The sequence below is a fragment of the Aedes albopictus genome, chromosome 1 (genome assembly GCF_035046485.1).
Source record: "Aedes albopictus strain Foshan chromosome 1, AalbF5, whole genome shotgun sequence".
Lineage (NCBI taxonomy): Eukaryota > Metazoa > Arthropoda > Insecta > Diptera > Culicidae > Aedes > Aedes albopictus.
In genome coordinates, this window is record NC_085136.1 from 185,273,601 (window position 1) to 185,290,878 (window position 17,278).

Sequence of the window (17,278 nt, forward strand, 5' to 3'; positions counted from 1 at the left end):
TGTGCATGGCCAGTGAAATTTATGTGCAAAGTTGATTGCAAAAATCTATGTGTGCGGCATATACAAACTAGATGAGGATTATTTTTAGTGTACTAACCGATTCGCATTTTGACGTTTCTTGGGGATGACAATCGGTTGGCGCTACCGAACGGTGGGTGAAGGGGTGAGGAGGAGAATGAAACTGGTTTGCCTTTCCCCCAAGAAACGTCAAAATCCGAACCGGTTGGATATGCCCACCGCTGCCATGGTCCACTGCATGTACTTACGCTGGCCTGCTTACTCTCGCAGAAAATTTGACGTTTGAGAGGTGCCGACACCGCTCAAATGTCGAATTCCGTGTGAGAGTAAGCAGGCCAGAATAAATTCGGGTAGTAGTCCATTACCGTTCGCGGATAGTGGATTAATGTTATTTACCGTTTCAACCGTTTCGTTAATCGGCTCAGGTGTCTATCGTCAGTTATTAGGCATTTTTGGGGTTTGATTTTTAGAGTGTGGCGCGTAAACGTCAGTCGACAGATGTCAATCGAGCGACGACGACAGCAGCAGCGCATTTTTATTCCAAATCGATTTCAATCACAGAAAGTGCGTGAAAGTGGTGTCTGATTTTAAAACTGAATGTGGCGTTGATAATTAGCTTTTTCGGTCGGAAAATTCATCGAATTCCTCTGTAATCGGCTTTGTACTATTTGTAGTGATTGGAAAAAAAGGGCGATCAAGCTGCCTTTGGCCTGAATTTTAGTGCTCTGTGTTCGTCAGCTCTCGACAACAAAAATGGCCGATTTCCTGGATTCCGAAGCGGAGGAAAGCGAGGTAAGGAGCGTTTTTCGTTATGTTTCTGTCCAAATTAGTGGATTGTAGGCGCAAGTTTTTGAAAACCCCGTTTTTCTACGATATTCACAGGAGGAGGAGGAGTTGGAGCCGCATGAGCGCAAAAAGCTGAAAAAAATGAAGGCCGTCAGCGACAGCGAAGAGGAGGAAGAAGGTGAGTTTTTCCGACTTTGGATTTCCGGGAGAAATCCGTGGCAACCGCATCAGTGAGACGCCCCGACCGCATATTACCGTCTTTTGTGTATGGTCTTGAACATATAAATAAGTATCGCTAAACTCTTGCTTAGAAAAAGTTCATGTGTGAAGTGATTTAAAGGCAGCGTTTCTCAACTATTCTGCCTACGGCCCATACGTAGAATTTCATCAAGGGGCGAAGTTGAAACGTTGAAATTTCTATGCTTGTCAATTGGTTCTTTGACCTGAGCAGGCTATTATTTTTAAATCAATTACAATTACTCACAGATGGGCCATCAGATCCGGACCCGGCAAAAAAGATCCGTATCCGTAAAGTGAGCGAGTGTGCTGTTTAATAGTTTATTTAATCAATAGAACAGATCGGTGAAGTACTAGATTTGTAGTAATGAGCTGAATTTTAGTATGGTGGGAAGGTCATTTCTCCGTTTCTGCAAAAAAGGGGTGCAAAAAGCGTGGGTATTATGATTACTTGCCTAATTTGATGCTGTCTGAGCAAAACTTTGGGTAACAGTGTTGTTGTTTTCTCCATTTCTTACAACATAAACAACATAGTTATCCAAAGCATCAATTTAGGAAAGGAATCATAATACCCACGCTTTTTGCACCATTTCATTGCAGAAACAAAAAATTGACCTTCTCACCATACAAAAATTCAGCTCATTACTACAAATCTAATACTACACCGAACGTGCCCCATTACCGTAGATCTTTAACAGAGAGACCCGGATCACTTGTTTCTGTTCTTTCTGTTAGAAAGAGCTTGAAAGAACTAATAGGTTCTCTTTGTTTTGCTCTGGATCATTTTTTTGAACACTACTCTGCAAAACGCGTTTTTCTTGCGCCAAGCAAGCACATCCAACACCGATGGTTCAGTACCCTTACCCCTGGCCGTGCAGCCGCAAAAATCGCACACGATCTCTCGCTTCCAGCTCATGCAGTAGAGCTGTACCGGCAGTCCGGACAGAGTAGATCCGAACGATCCGAACATGAAGCTGCTCACACATTATTACTTTTTGAGAGCATAATCTGGAAGCAAGCAATCATATTCGTTCGGTGCTGCTTGGTGATTCATAACTGAGCCGCTGTTCCGCTCAAAAGATTCGGTTCACTAATGAGATGGATCCGGTTCGGATCCGATCACTGAAGTGAGCCGTTTTGCTCACCTCTCAGAGAGTAAGTAGCGAACAGACGTTTCGAAAATAAACGAATGAGCCATCTTACGAAGTGACAACAGTGTTGTTGATGATGATGACATTGATTTTCACGGGTGAGGAGTCCTAACTTAGGACGCCACCTCCTGTCAAATTTTCATTTATAAAATCGACTCATAAAATATACTATAGGTACAAATATAAAAGGTTGAGTCATCGTGGAACCTCGAAGATTGAGAAAACCTATATTTAAGAAAATTATTTGCTTTGATTTTCTCAATGAGTTCCGCAAAGTGTACCTAAAGTTTGTCAACTCTAGAGCTCGATTAGAATAGGACATATCGGTGAAGTACTAGATTTGTAGTAATGAGCTGAATTTTAGTATGGTGAGAAGGTCAATTCTCCGTTTCTGCAATGAAATGGTGCAAAAAGCGTGGGTATTATGATTCCTTGTCTAATTTGATGCTGTTTGAGCAAAACTTTGGGCACCAGTGTTGTTGTTTTCTCCATTTCTTGCAACATAAACAACACGGAGACAAATTTCGTTCGTTTGAAACAAAAATATTCATGTTTGTTCGGTAAACTGATAAAATATTTAAAACTAAAATATTAATTTTTAAAACTAACTCAATTGGCTTCTTTAACGGTGTTAAGATAATTCGATATTCTGAATCTGCATGTCAAACTGAGCCGAAATCCAAATTTTCATGAATTTTGGAGTCCGGGAACCTATTTAAAAATCAACTTGAAGTTTGTATGGGAGAGATTTGTCGAATTACCCCTCGTCGCAGTTTGTACTGGGCGGAGCTGTCAAACAGTTGCCCAGCTGTCAAAAGGTGATTTCAAAAAATCTCTTTGAAATTGATTTTAGGTACCAAAACAAAGTACTAATAATCTAAAAAAAATCATAGTGACTCAGAAAAAGGTGCTCTTTCGTATAAAATAAAAAAAAAAAATCAATACATTTTTCAAAATTTAAAAACCCAATTACATATTGATTTCTGCAATACCCATTGAAGAGCCCCCCGTTCCGCCGTCGAGAACATAAATAAAACTCTCAAGTTCTAGCTGCAGCACAACAAGATGTCCTCCTGCAAAAAAGCCAAGTTTCACCAAAAGTTTCCACGAAATCCCATTGATTTCGGGAGCGTATGTTATCTACATGATGTTGGCATTGAAAGTGCCACGCGGCTGGTGGGTTTTCCTAGAGAAGGTAATGACTTTGTAAATTTAATTGGGAAACAAATATATCCGTAGGGCCGACCTGCCAAAAAAAAACAAAAAAAAAATACATTTGTTTCTAACAAAACCTGTCAGAAGATGCATTTTTGTTTCAAATGTGACGTTCGATTTGCTCCAAACAGTTCTATTTTTGTTGTCAGAACAAATTGACAATTTATTTGAGTTTACCTGAAATATTTTTTGGTTTTACCATGCTTTTTTCTGCGTAGCTTCGAGTTGGATAAATAACGAAAAGTCTTACCCCTAATGGTCACTACTCCGAATGGCCACCAACAAGTGTAGTCATTACTAAGGCTCCAGGCCAGCGCTAAAAAAATGCATTGCAGTCAGTAATTCAAATTTACGTGTAAGCACACTGCCCTTATCGAGCGTTTACTGCATAGTTGATTCAATTAACCAAAAACTGCTTATACTTTTAAATTTTCATTTCCTAACTTCCCATGGTTGCTCTAGCACTCACCATCGATTTTCGACGATCCAGCGAAACCGATGGATACGACACCTAACTTTTAACTACTTGTTTCTGTTTGTTATAACAATAATAGTCGTTGGAAAGTCGTGATAAGGAAAGGGTTAAGCAAAGAGCGTTCTTTTCGTTCGTTTTATCGTATATTTTGTGGATCGCATCAACTACCATAAATGGGTCTACCCCGTTTGACACAATGCCATCATGTTTATTTGGCATAATTCTAATGTTGAATGTATGAAACATTGGTCAACCCAAACAATTCATGCTCACTCTACTGCCCAAAGTCCCAAATTTGATCAGACCATTATTACGTTTTCTCGTATCAAACATGACTCAATGCACTGTATTTTTTACATCGTTGCAAAACAATCGCGTGGACGAAGTGTCTATGATATCTACCTAAAAAAAAACAGATGTTGACGCGAACTTGTTCGCCAAATGAAATTATGCCAAACGACTGTATATCAAATGGCGTTATGTCAAACGGGGTAGACCTCCATTCCGACTAACATTCACAATGATCGACGTGGCCGGCGCAATTAATCAAATTTTCCAATCTAGCAGTTCTCGCTGGACTCTAGTTGGTTTTTGCTACGGCGGCGCATTCGGTGCAGGTCTGGCCATATCTTGGTTGACTTGGGGCCAGCTGCTAGTTTTACTTCCGGTCGACCCAATATCCAACAGCAGACGATTCGACTCGCAAATGTCGTCGTGCTTGCCGATGGTTGATTATGCTTCTTCTTTGTCCTCGAGTTACCTGAAGTGTCGCTTTATTTAGATGACAAACATGCACAATTGCCTTTGCGGTGTTCATACTATCTGCTTCTTTTGCCGACAGTTTTTGTTGAAGTACATGTTCCCACATGACCAACACGGAATTCTTAGCTGTCAATGTGTTTCGCAGATGCAGTGAACTCCGCGGTTTGTTGACAACAAACGTTTGCAATCGTTACTTCTCTCCCTTGCCCTCATTGACCTGCAACCTGACGCAGCAGGCGCTATACACGCTCGTTGAAATCTACTCAAAAATTAGTAGATTTCTACTCACTTGAATACTTTTCGAAAAAATGTCAAAAGTGAGTGACAGTTGTTTTCCCAGGTGAGTTGATTTCTACTCTGTTTGCCAAAAAGAGTCGTCTACTCACTTTTGAGTAGCCTCAAAATTTATTCTACTCACTCTAACGGAAATGACTTAGAACAATTTGGAAATATCTTGTAAGCTGTTGCAGTCAATTTCAAACTCAGTTAGAAAAATTTGGAATCTTTCACCATTAAAGTCTTCAAGCATCGATGGAACAAGCAGTTTTGAAAAGTAAGTAATGATTTCATTGATTTCAAATCGAAATATCAACAATATTTAATCTTCTTAACTAGATTTTCCAAATTACCATTACCAACTAGGGCTACGCATCAGCAAGGAAATCCCGGCTTATTGGAAAGTAGTTCTTCTGTCAGCTGATCGATGCCGTGCTGGTGTTTCTGATCATGGAGCTTCCTGTCGCATCTAGTGGATTAGCAGCCGATGATCACCAGCGATCCCTGATCGGAAGAGGAACCATCACATGGGAGAAACACACTAGCATCCAGATACATTCATAGCACCAGTAGTTTGTCAACATTGATCGCCTTCAATTTAGTATATTGTACATGAAGAATAGTTTTATGTATCAATAAAGTATGTATGTTTTCTTTATTCATTATAAATTTGCTATTTTTCTATGAGAAAAATCAAAACAGGAATTATCCAAATAAATTTACAAAGCTGAGTAAAAAACGACTCACTTTGCTAATTTGCTATAAATTAAAAATGAGTAAGAGTTACTCTAATTTGAAGAAAATCTTATATTACTCTAAAGTGAGTAACTGCCATTTACTCTCTTTTGAGCTGTTCCACTTTGTACCAAAGTGAGTCGAATTCTACTCACTTTAGAGTAGTTTTCAACGAGCGTGTAAGGCAATCCATGAGACAGATGCGATCAGCTGATTTTTTTTGTTTATCATGTATTTTTGACATCCGATGATCGGGGTGACAGTTGAACACAAAGGAATTTGTTAAGCACCAACGACACTTGACGAAACTTTGTTAAGTTGTACTCACACTGTGTTTACACTTTTGGCTGTCACCCCCATCGCGAAAAGTCGTCATGGATTGCCTTATAGAGTTTTGCATTGAAATTTAACCTCAATTTTCTCTCCGAGAGAGAAAAGAACGGCAACGAATGGGAATCAAAACAAACCACCGGAAAATGTCAAAATTCGCGTGAGAGAGAAAAGGAAGGGACGAACGAGAATGAACCAAACGTTCATTCGTGACGTCACCTTGCAAAATTCAATTGTCGCCTAAAATAGAAGATCGTCAATGTTCACACACTGAAGATGCCTGTTCGGCCCAAACAGCTATCTCATTGGTTCCTTGTGTGAGTGTAGCTTATCTCACGATACTGGAGTGGCATCAACGGGCAGTCAATCAATTTTTAATTTTTAATTTTTCAATGACTTGAATGTGCAGAAGGATAGGCGTGGTAACCATGACATAATTTGTGAGATACAGTTCTATTGAATAGAAAGATTGAAAGCAGTACAAGTTGGAACGTACACTTGAAGTGTGGCTTAGAATAACATAATTATTCAGTTTTTTGTGATTTGAAACCAAATTTAATTGCGGGACGATAAAACTGTAAATTGTAAGTTAACAGCTATTGTGGATTTACCGACTACATACTTGTATTCTACCGGTTACTTAAGTAGCCGTTACAAAGTAGCCGTTTTCATATAAAAATCAATTTGATTGTCAAAAAATGAATGTCGCTGAGTAGCTAGTGGCAACGAGGAATATGTAGTGCGTACAATAAAAATGCTTAAAATCATTTTTAAGTTACTCTTTTTTTAAAACGGCTACTTTGGAGGCCATACTGAAGCGACCGGTAGAATACAAGTAGCCGGTAAGTCCACTATATTATTTGTAAAAGTTTAGTAGAACGAATTAATAAAATACAGTTCAAGTTGATCAAAAAACGAACGGATTTGTGTCCGCTATGAAAATTAGTTTGACTCGCCGCAACAAGTAGCATCAGCGTAATTTATTGTTTATTTTTTATCTGTATTAACGAGATTTTTAGCCCTTTGGCTAGTTCATCTCGGGACCCACGCTTTACTTCCGATCCGAAAGAAGAACTCACATTTTGTGAGTTTGTCGGCAGTGGGGATTCGATTCTAGGTCCTCGGCGTGAAAGGCATGCACTTTAACCATCACACCAGGTCCGCTGCCCTTATTGGGGTTGACCATATTAAGCATCATACGTCTTTTATTCAGAATTACATCAAACGGCTATTATTATTGCAAAGGACTTTATGGTAAATTACGGTATGCCAAACGTCATTAAGTCAAATGGAATTATGCCAAACGGAGTAGGGTAGACCCTTTTTGATTAGAATGTAAAATTTGACGCAATTTTTCCCTTCTTTTTTTCCGCACACCAGATGACGAAGAACGGCTTCGCGAGGAGCTGAAAGATCTCATCGACGACAATCCTATCGAGGAGGATGACGACAGCGGCGGAGAAGACTCGGACGGCGGTCACCCGAAGCGGAAGAAAAGCGACGACGAAGACGAGCTCGACGATCGATTGGAAGACGAAGATTACGATCTAATCGAGGAAAATCTGGGCGTTAAAGTGGAGAGGGTGAGTTTCCGGCGTGTGGTCAACAGGCAAAAGGGAATTATTTTTGTTTTGTTATTATTCTTAGAAACGGTTCAAACGTCTGAAGAAAATTACCGATGAGGGCAGCGACGATGACGAAGCCGTGGATGAAGGGCTCAACCGAGAGGTGATCGCCGAGCAACTGTTCGAAGGATCCGGTGATGAGGTAAATGTTGAACCATCTTACCTCGCTATGTGTCTATTTTAATCCGAATGTTCCAGGACGAAGAACACCATTCGGAACGGGAAAGCAACCGTGATCTTCAGCTGACCGCAGTGGATAACCCTGACGAGGAAGAAGAAGATGAATCCGATGCCGACGATTTCATAGTCGATGACGACGGTGTTCCTATCAGCGATAAGCGCAAGAAGAAGAAACACATTTTCACTGATGCGTAAGTGGCGCTAGTCTGATATTTTTTCAGCTGAACTATAATTTACTCATTTCCCAAATCTTTAGATCGTTGCAAGAAGGTCAGGACATTTTTGGAGTTGACTTTGACTACGAGGAATTCGAAAAGTATGACGACGATGAATACGAGGACGAGTCGGAGGTTGACGACGAATACGAAGAGGAAGGCGGTGAAGAACGCGCTAAACGGCCGAAGAAGCCAGCTCGCAAGAAGACAGCCAAGAAGACCATTTTCGACATATTCGAACCGAGCGAGCTGAAGAGAGGTCATTTTACGGACTTGGACAATGAAATCAGAAAAATAGATATTCCGGAACGGATGCAGCTGCGAGATGTCCCCATTACGCCAGTAGCGGAAGGTTCCAACGAATTGGAGGACGAGGCAGAATGGATCTACAAACAGGCCTTTTGTAAACCTCCTGTGTCTACTCAGGAAACCTATGCGCGTAAGTCGTCGTCTGCTATTCCGAAAATTAAACAAGCCTTGGATTTCATGCGGAATCAACATTTGGAGGTGCCGTTCATTGCATTTTACCGAAAGGAGTACGTCCAGCCAGATTTGAACATCAACGATCTGTGGAAGGTCTACAAGTACGATGCCAAATGGTGCCAGCTGACGGCTAGGCGTAATAACCTGATGAAACTATTTGAAAATATGCGTAATCATCTGCTGGACAAGGTGATGGAAAATCCGGATGATGCCATTCCGGATGAAATTCGTATCATGAAAGACGAAGATTTCGATCGGTTGAGGTCTGCTCAGACTCCGGAGGAGTTGCGAGACGTTCACAATCACTTCCTTCTGTACTACGCCCATGAAATCCCAGCTATGCAGGAGAAGATGAAACGCAAAGAGCGAGAAAGGATTCGTCAGGAGAAACTGGAGGCACGTCGGAAAGCACTGGAGTCCAGCGAAGAAGGCGTCGAAAGCATTGATATGGAAAATTTGGAAATTGAGGAAGAGCCCTACGCGGAGGAACATGTGAAACTTAACGTAGATTCCGGTCCGTACGCTATGTGTCGTAAAGGTGGTCTGAGTGGATTAGCTAAGCGGTTCGGTTTGACCCCGGAAAAGTTTGCAGAGAACGCACGAGACAGCTACCAACGGCACGAGGTTGATCAGGAAGCGTGCGACCCAGCAGACGTTGCGAAAGAGTACGTGAACAATAGATTCACCACGGTGGAGGATGTCCTGCACGCTGCTAAATTTATGGTGGCAAGACAGTTGGCTAGAGAACCTCTGCTGAGGAAGTGTGTACGGGAATTCTACTACGAACGTGCCAAGCTGAGCGTACGGCCGACCAAAAAGGGAATGAAGGAGATTGATGAGAACCACCAGTGCTACTCCATGAAGTACATCAAAGACAAACATGTACGGGATCTTACGGGAGACCAATTTTTGAAGCTGAACATGGGTCAGGAAGATCAACTTCTAACGGTGACCATCTCGGAGCGTATCGAGGGTTCGACAACGTCAGACATCATCGACGAAATGAAAGCCCTCTATCAGAAGGATGAGTTTGCCAAAAATGTGCAGGAGTGGAACACGCTGCGTTCCGAGTGCGTCGAGTTGGCCTTCACCAAGATGATCCTGCCGGACTTGAGACGCGAGCTGCAAGCCATTCTGTTGGATGAAGCGAAGGAATGCGTTCTTAAGATATGCTGCAGAAAGATGTACAACTGGATCAAGGTAGCGCCGTTCAATCCAGGTGAGTGTTCGATTTATGCCTTCCTAAAACTGTTTAACTTATAAATGATCTTTTCTTTTCACAGCGTTCGAAGTCGATGACGATGATTACGATTGGGAAACGTCCCGTGGAATTCGCGTAATGGGCGTTGCCTACGTTCCAGACTATTCTCAATCGGCTTTCGCTGCCATCACTGCTCCGGATGGGGAAATTACGGACTATCTGCGTATACCGCATCTGATGAAGCGAAAGAACACCTTCCGAGAGGAAGAGAAATCGCTGAAGGAAGGCGATTTGCAGGCGATTACGGAATTCATCCGGAACAAGAAGCCTCACGTAATCGTGGTAGGTGGAGAGTCTAGGGAAGCGTTGATGGTGCAGAAAGACTTCCAGGAGTGCGTGAAGACGCTGGTCGATGAAGATCAGTTTCCAGAAATTCAGGTGGAAATTATGGACAACGAACTGGCCAAGATCTACGCAAACTCCAACAAAGGCACTGCGGATTTCCGTGAGTATCCTGTTGTGCTTCGACAGGCGATTTCCTTGGCACGGCGAATGCAGGATCCTTTGGTGGAATTTTCGCAGCTTTGCAATGCCGATGAGGAAATTCTCTGCCTACGATACCACATGCTACAAGAACAACTGAACAAGGAAGATTTGCTGGAAAACTTGTATCTTGAATTCATCAATCGTACCAACGAAGTTGGAGTGGACATCAATCTCACTGTTCAGAACTCGATCACACTGAATTTGGTGCAGTTTATATGTGGATTGGGACCGAGGAAAGGACAGGCTCTTATCAAAGTTCTGAAGCAAACCAATCAACGATTGGAAAATCGTACGCAGCTGGTCACCGCCTGTCACATGGGTCCGAAGGTTTTCATCAACTGTTCCGGGTTCATAAAGATCGATACCAATTCCCTCGGCGACAGTACGGAAGCCTACGTGGAAGTCCTGGATGGATCACGTGTCCATCCGGAAACGTACGAATGGGCTCGCAAAATGGCGGTAGATGCTTTGGAATACGACGATGAAGATGCCAATCCAGCTGGTGCCCTGGAGGAAATTCTGGAATCGCCCGAACGTTTGAAGGATCTCGATTTGGATGCGTTCGCCGTGGAATTGGAACGTCAAGGCTTCGGCAACAAGAGCATAACCCTGTACGACATTCGCGCTGAGTTGAACTCCCGCTATAAGGATCTCCGTACTCCGTATCGCTCTTGCACAGCGGAAGAACTGTTCGATTACCTGACGAAAGAAACACCCGAGTCCTTGTATGTGGGTAAAATGATGTTGGCCACCGTTGCCGGAATAAGCCACCGGAAACCCCAAGGTGATCAGTTGGATCAGGCGAATCCCGTACGAAATGATGAAACCGGTCTTTGGCAGTGTCCGTTCTGCATGCAGAATGAGTTCCCAGAACTTTCGGAGGTGTGGAATCATTTCGATGCTGGTGAATGTCCCGGTCAAGCTACCGGTGTTCGGGTGAGATTCGACAACGGTCTGACTGGATTCATCCATATAAAAAATATCTCCGATAAACATGTGAAAAACCCGGAGGAACGAGTACAGATGGGTCAGACGATTCATGTGCGGATAACTAAGATAGATGTCGAACGATTCACTCTGGATTGTTCATCAAAAAGTTCCGATTTGGCTGATAAAAATAATGAATGGAGACCAAGGAAAGACCAGAACTACGATCAAGATGCCGAGGATAAAGATAACAAAAAGGAAACTGACACTAAAAAACAGAAACAACGGCAACAGTATATAAAAAGGGTAATTGTGCACCCATCTTTCCATAACATCTCGTATGCGGAAGCATTGAAGCTACTAGACCAGTTGGATCAAGGTGAAGTAATTGTGCGGCCGTCCAGTAAAGGTGCTGACCATTTGACGGCAACGTGGAAGGTCACTAAGGACATCTACCAACACATCGATGTACGTGAAGAAGGCAAGGAAAATGTCTTCAGCTTAGGCCAGTCATTATGGATCGGCAACGAGGAGTTCGAAGACTTGGATGAAATCATTGCCCGATACATAAATCCAATGGCCGCCTATGCACGTGATTTGTTGAATTATAAATATTACAAGGACACCGATGGGGGAATGAAGGACAAGGCGGAAGAAATCCTCAAGGAAGAGAAGAAGAAAAATCCAAACAAAATCCACTACGTTGTGTCGGTAGCGAAAAACTACCCAGGCAAATTCCTTCTATCGTACTTACCGAGAAATAAGTTCAAACACGAGTACATAACCATCACACCGGAAGGGTACCGCTTCCGGAGTCAAAACTTCGACTCGGTAAACTCACTGCTCAAGTGGTTCAAAGAGCACTTCCGTGATCCCATTCCGATGGCTACCCCGACCAGCACACCGCGAGGCAGCTCATCGACATCCCGTACGCCGTACACCTCGGCATCACCCAAATACAACAGTACGTATCCGATCGAAAATTCTTGATTAATTTGCAGATGTAACCAAATTTTTTTTCCTCGAATAATTTACAGGCGATGCAATCACAAAATTAGCTCAAAATATGCCAACGCATATGTTGAATTCGCTGTCGCAGGCCACCAGTCACACTCCGCGATACGATTACACTCCTGGTGATTTCGGAAGCACCAGCAACTATGTGACCACGGTAAGTTTTTGAAGACATTTATATATACTGCCATTGATCGCATAATGGTCCCATACGAGCAGTTAACTTAGCAAATATGGGACTGATGTTTGTATGTGTGTACTGCATAAAATTTAGATTTCGATCTGTTTTGGTACAAAACATCAGTTTTTATTCTGCCCAGTTTCAACCTATCTTATTTGTCTTGATCAGAAACTCAAGTTCTGAGTATCCCCGCTTGGCGCTTGGCAGATTATATGTGCAAAACACTGCAAAATATGATTAATTTATGAAAATCGTCAACTAGATATATAAGCAGATTTTTCATATTTTTTGTGGTGCACCTTGATGTCGCTTCGCAGCACACTTTCACAAATCCTTTTTCCCCCTCTAAGCGTGACGTACTTAATAGTTGGCCCCTATAGAAAAATAGTGTTGATTCGTCTGTTGCCATCCACAAATTATACTACATATTCAACAATAGGAAGCAATCAGTGAAGTACCAGATTGAAAGTAGTGAGCTGGATTTTTGTATGGTGAGATGATCAGTTCTCCATTTCTGTAATGAAATGGTCCAAACAGCGTGGGTTATATGATTTCTTGACTAATTTGATGCTATTTGAGCAAAAGTTTGGGTATCTGTGATGTTGTATTATTTATTTCTTGCAATTTCAACAACACAGTTACCCAAAGTTTTGCTCAAACAGCATCAAATTAGGCAAGAAATCATATAACCCACGCTGTTTGGACCATTTCATTACAGAAATGGAGAACTGATCATCTCACCATACAAAAATCCAGCTCACTACTTTTAATCTAGTACTTCACTGATTGCTTCCTATTAGCTTCTTTAACGGTGTTGAGATAATTTGATATTCTGAATCTGCATGCCAAACTGAGCCGAAATCCAAATTTTCATGAATTTTGGTGCCCGGGAACCTATTTCAAAATCAATTTGAAGTTTGTATGGGAATCACCCCTCGTCGCAGTTTGTACTGGGCGGAGCTGTCAAACAGTTGCCCAGCTGTCAAATGGTGATTTCTAAAAATCTCTTTGAAATTGATTTAAGGTACCAAAATAAAGTTCTAAAAACACTAGTTTACAGCATTTTTGAACTCTGTAAGCTGATGATCATTTTTGCAGAGTATCTGTACGCACAAATCTCAATACGAGCTTGAGAAAAGTTGGCTGTGAGCACATGAAAATTCCATGAGCTTGAGACTCGCGATGTTGATGCACATCACATTAGCATTGCGAGTCTCAATGAGACATCTCAATGAGACAAGCTCCAAGTACAACACCGCACTGGTTTGATTCACTCTTGAATCCTTCATTAGGGTGACATTTCTGGATGATGATCAACTGGGAATGAGTTGGCGTTTCCCGATGGCGGAAGAGGTTCGGATCGTTAGCGTGCTAGGGCAGATAGAATACAGCCAGAGATTTTTTTTTTATTTGTGAATTTTAACTTAATGCTAATTCAGCCAGAGATTGTTTTATGACGAGAAAGGTGGTACGAGGAACAATCGTGGCAAAGGCTTCTTCCAAAGCAACGTGAGTATGACCACATTTCTTTAGGGACTCTGTTTGACCAACAGAGAGGGATACAGGTTCATTTGAGATGAAGAAAAATGACACCAACGTTCATCTTCTGAAAGTTTCAACTAAGGCTATTTTTCGCCTTACAAATACTATCATAGCAAGGATGGGAACACTCACTTGCAAAGAGTTACACTCACTTGATATTTTCTCAGCTCAGAAGCGTGCAATCAAGAAACGATGTATGGAAGACTTTTGCATTGTGGTTTTGTCTAAAACTTTGCCAAATAGATTAGGTGTCGCACACGCATACCGCAGTCGTGAGGGAGCTGCGAAGTCAACTCTCCACGAGGTGAATGTAAATTACACTCACCTCGTGGAGAGACGCTTTTACAACTCTGTCACGACTTTGGTATGCGTGTGCGACTCCTACTCTATTCGGCAAAGTTTTAGACAAAACCACAATGCAAAAGTCGTCCATACATCGTTTCTTGATTGCACGCTTCTGAGCAGAGAAAATAGCAAGTGAGTGTAACTCTTTGAAAGTGAGTGTTCCCATCCCTGATCATAGGTTGTAAATTATAAATAATTGTTGGAGTCAATATGGCCCACATAGACACGTTAAACATGTAGGTAGCGTGAAGAAGGAGAGATATGATATGGACAACATCTTTTGTTAGGGATATTGCAAGCTCAATCGATAAAAACAAATCCAATATTAATTACATGTCCAATTGGTCCAATTTATCCACTCATCCGCGAGCCGTAATGGCCGCGCTGGGTACAAGCGAGCGGTTACGATTCTGACGTTTCGTGCGGAGTGCAACTGGTTGATTTTACCGAACATTTGACGAAGGGGTGATGAGGGGAACCGAATCGCTTCGATTTTCCAGATTTCCCACTAAGAAACATTAAAATCCGAATCGCTAGTACCTATCGCTGCCATTACTACTCGCGAATAAACCGATTCAATCCCCGGATAAGTATCGATCTCGGTATTTTTGCCTTAATTCTGAGGTGGGATCAGGCCTCTAAAATAACGTCGTTGCAATTTTTACACTGGCGAACATCTCAATGAGACGAGTCTCACGAGACGTCTCATTGAGGCACGTACACTTGATTTTTCATGAGCATGCTATGATCTCAAATCTCAAAAATTTTCCTGAAACGCATTTCAAACCAGCGCATGGCACACTGTCTCATTCATGTATACATGAGCTTTCAGACACTCTCTCTACTGTAGAGCGGAAATTTTTTCGACTTTCCATACAAGGTTGATGATTTGAAATCGATTTTTGTTCTATTTTTGAGCAAAGTAGCTCACTTCAAACATCTCATTCTCCGTGATCAATGCTCCGATTGAGCTGATTTTTTTACTGTAACTCGCCCACATATGATATGTCAAACAAACGTCGAGAAAGAATTTTTAGGTTGTTTTTTCTTATTGAAAAAAATACATTTCTTCAAGAATTTTTGGGAATTTTGCTAAAATTTAAGAAGATCGTTCCTAAAACTCGCCAATATCTTGAATTTCATCAATCTGACGCAAAACCTGTTTTCAGATGGTCGAATGGTATTGTATTCAGCTTTTTATTTATGGAAAAATATTTAAAATTGATTGAACAAAACGCAATATATTTGAATTTTAGTAAATTACATATTTTGAAAAGTTGCAAAACTCGACATTGGGCGAAAACTCAAAAACTGTTCTACTTAATTTTTTTTGAAAGTCGGTTTCGAAATCAGCACTAAATTGTGCTTCAAAAATTTTGGTCGTTGACAGAAGTTCACGACTTTCGTTTTATTTTGTAAACTTGTGAAATCTGAAAAAAATCATAGTGGCTCAGAAAAAGGTGCTCTTTCGTATAAAATCGATACATTTTTCAAAATTTAAAAACCCAATTGGGATGAAAATTGTATCACTGTACTTGAACTGAAAACGATTACCATAAGAATTAAATTTTCAGAAAAGCAGTTTTTTTTTGTTTTATGAGAAACACGCATTGTCCATAGATGCCAATAGAATGTTTTTATACTATCTTCATTTTTTCATGTCTAGCCGTATACTCCCAGCGGTCAAACGCCGTACATGACACCATACCAACAGACGCCACATTCTTCGCAAACGCCCAGGTATGGCTCGTCGACTCCGTCGCAACACTCGAACGGTTCATTCGTACATCCGGGATCCGTGAGTATGCCACATCGCAGCCGGGGCGGCGGACATAACGACCGTTCCGGTAGTTCGCCTTTCAACAACCCTGCGTCAGTATCGCCGTATTCCAATGAAAGCGCCAACATGGGCCGTTACGGCTCCATGCAGCAGGAGAAGCGCAACTGGGAAAAGGCGACCGACTCGTGGATGTCGAAAGGACGAGGAGGTCATCAGAACCGAGATGGTGGCCGAAACACTCCTAGAGGGTAAGTTGAGCCGCAGATTTTTTAAATTCTTTATAATATCGTCTTTTTCTTACTTCCAGTGGAGGTCAGTCTGGTCGAGGGGACTTTAGGCCACGTAACAAATTCTCCAACGATTCCTTCGGCTCGTCGAATAATCCTCCGTTCAACAGAGGTAACAATTCGGCACCAAGTCCTCGTCCGATGTCGAACGCTCCTCAAAAACCCAGCAATTCCCCAACGCAGGGAGGAACGCTGGCAAGTCTGGGCGATTCTACACCTTTGTGGGATGAATAAGCAGCGATTAGTGAATATGTATTGCATAATACATCAAAAAGTAAATTAAGGTAAAATATGCATTGTTATAAGCCGCAATGATCGCTGAAGGAAATATTATCCATTAACTTATAGACAACGCAAATGTTACTTGCTAGATGACATCCCTTACAATGGAAAGAGTTCAAAAAAATCTCTTTTCCGAAACATATTCAGATGCTGGCGATGAGAGACGAGTCACCGATGAGGAATTTGTGGAAGTAGCAAATTTCTTTAGAATTGGGTGACGAAAACGAGTCTTTTCAAAGGTTTAGAATTGAAGAGTCTAGTTTGATTGCCAAAGATGGGTGAACTTCTGGGTCACCCAGTCGTCGGCATAAAGATCAATATGCTTGCTCGAAACAACGCGGGAAAGGGATCAGACTGTTCAGGTTCCTCATAGTAATTTGTCACCCTCTTCCCCGTGCTGCTCATGGGAAAGCATATTCAATCAAAATTCATCATCTAGTGTGGGAAGTAGTGAGATTAACCTCTTCGCAAGAAGCGGGATCAAAGGATATAGTGGGGCGAATAACGCTATCGAGACTGAGGCCTTCTCATTCGAAGGAAGCCCGACAAAAACGCCAGAGTAACTGTATTCTCATGGCTCGGTGAGTTTCGTAAGGCCAGGATGGTGCCGTAGGAGGCCGGGAAGGGTGGGCCTGAAAAGACCGGCTCGTCTCGGTTTGAAGGGAGCAGCGCCCTGATTCCGTGT

The 17,278-nt window shown here is 42.0% G+C and overlaps 1 protein-coding gene across 1 annotated transcript; it reads left to right on the plus strand.

The window, feature by feature from the left end:
• The first annotated feature begins 529 nt into the window (after positions 1-529).
• On the plus strand, positions 530-16,663 carry LOC109405490 (transcription elongation factor SPT6). Its single transcript, XM_019678578.3, has 10 exons — positions 530-810; positions 901-982; positions 7,366-7,568; positions 7,633-7,752; positions 7,809-7,981; positions 8,047-9,707; positions 9,772-12,126; positions 12,200-12,333; positions 15,911-16,272; positions 16,332-16,663. The coding sequence occupies exons 1-10, from the start codon at positions 772-774 to the stop codon at positions 16,543-16,545; spliced, it is 5,343 nt and encodes a 1,780-aa protein (XP_019534123.2). The 5' UTR covers positions 530-771; the 3' UTR covers positions 16,546-16,663.
• The last annotated feature ends 615 nt before the right edge of the window (positions 16,664-17,278 follow it).

Bases quoted from the DNA above. Each gene is read 5' to 3' on its own strand.
- LOC109405490 (XM_019678578.3), top strand. From the start codon at position 772: ATGGCCGATTTCCTGGATTCCGAAGCGGAGGAAAGCGAG. The intron at 7,982-8,046 runs GTAAGTGGCGCT...CCAAATCTTTAG, and splicing joins AAACACATTTTCACTGATGC to ATCGTTGCAAGAAGGTCAGG. The intron at 12,334-15,910 runs GTAAGTTTTTGA...TTTCATGTCTAG, and splicing joins CCAGCAACTATGTGACCACG to CCGTATACTCCCAGCGGTCA.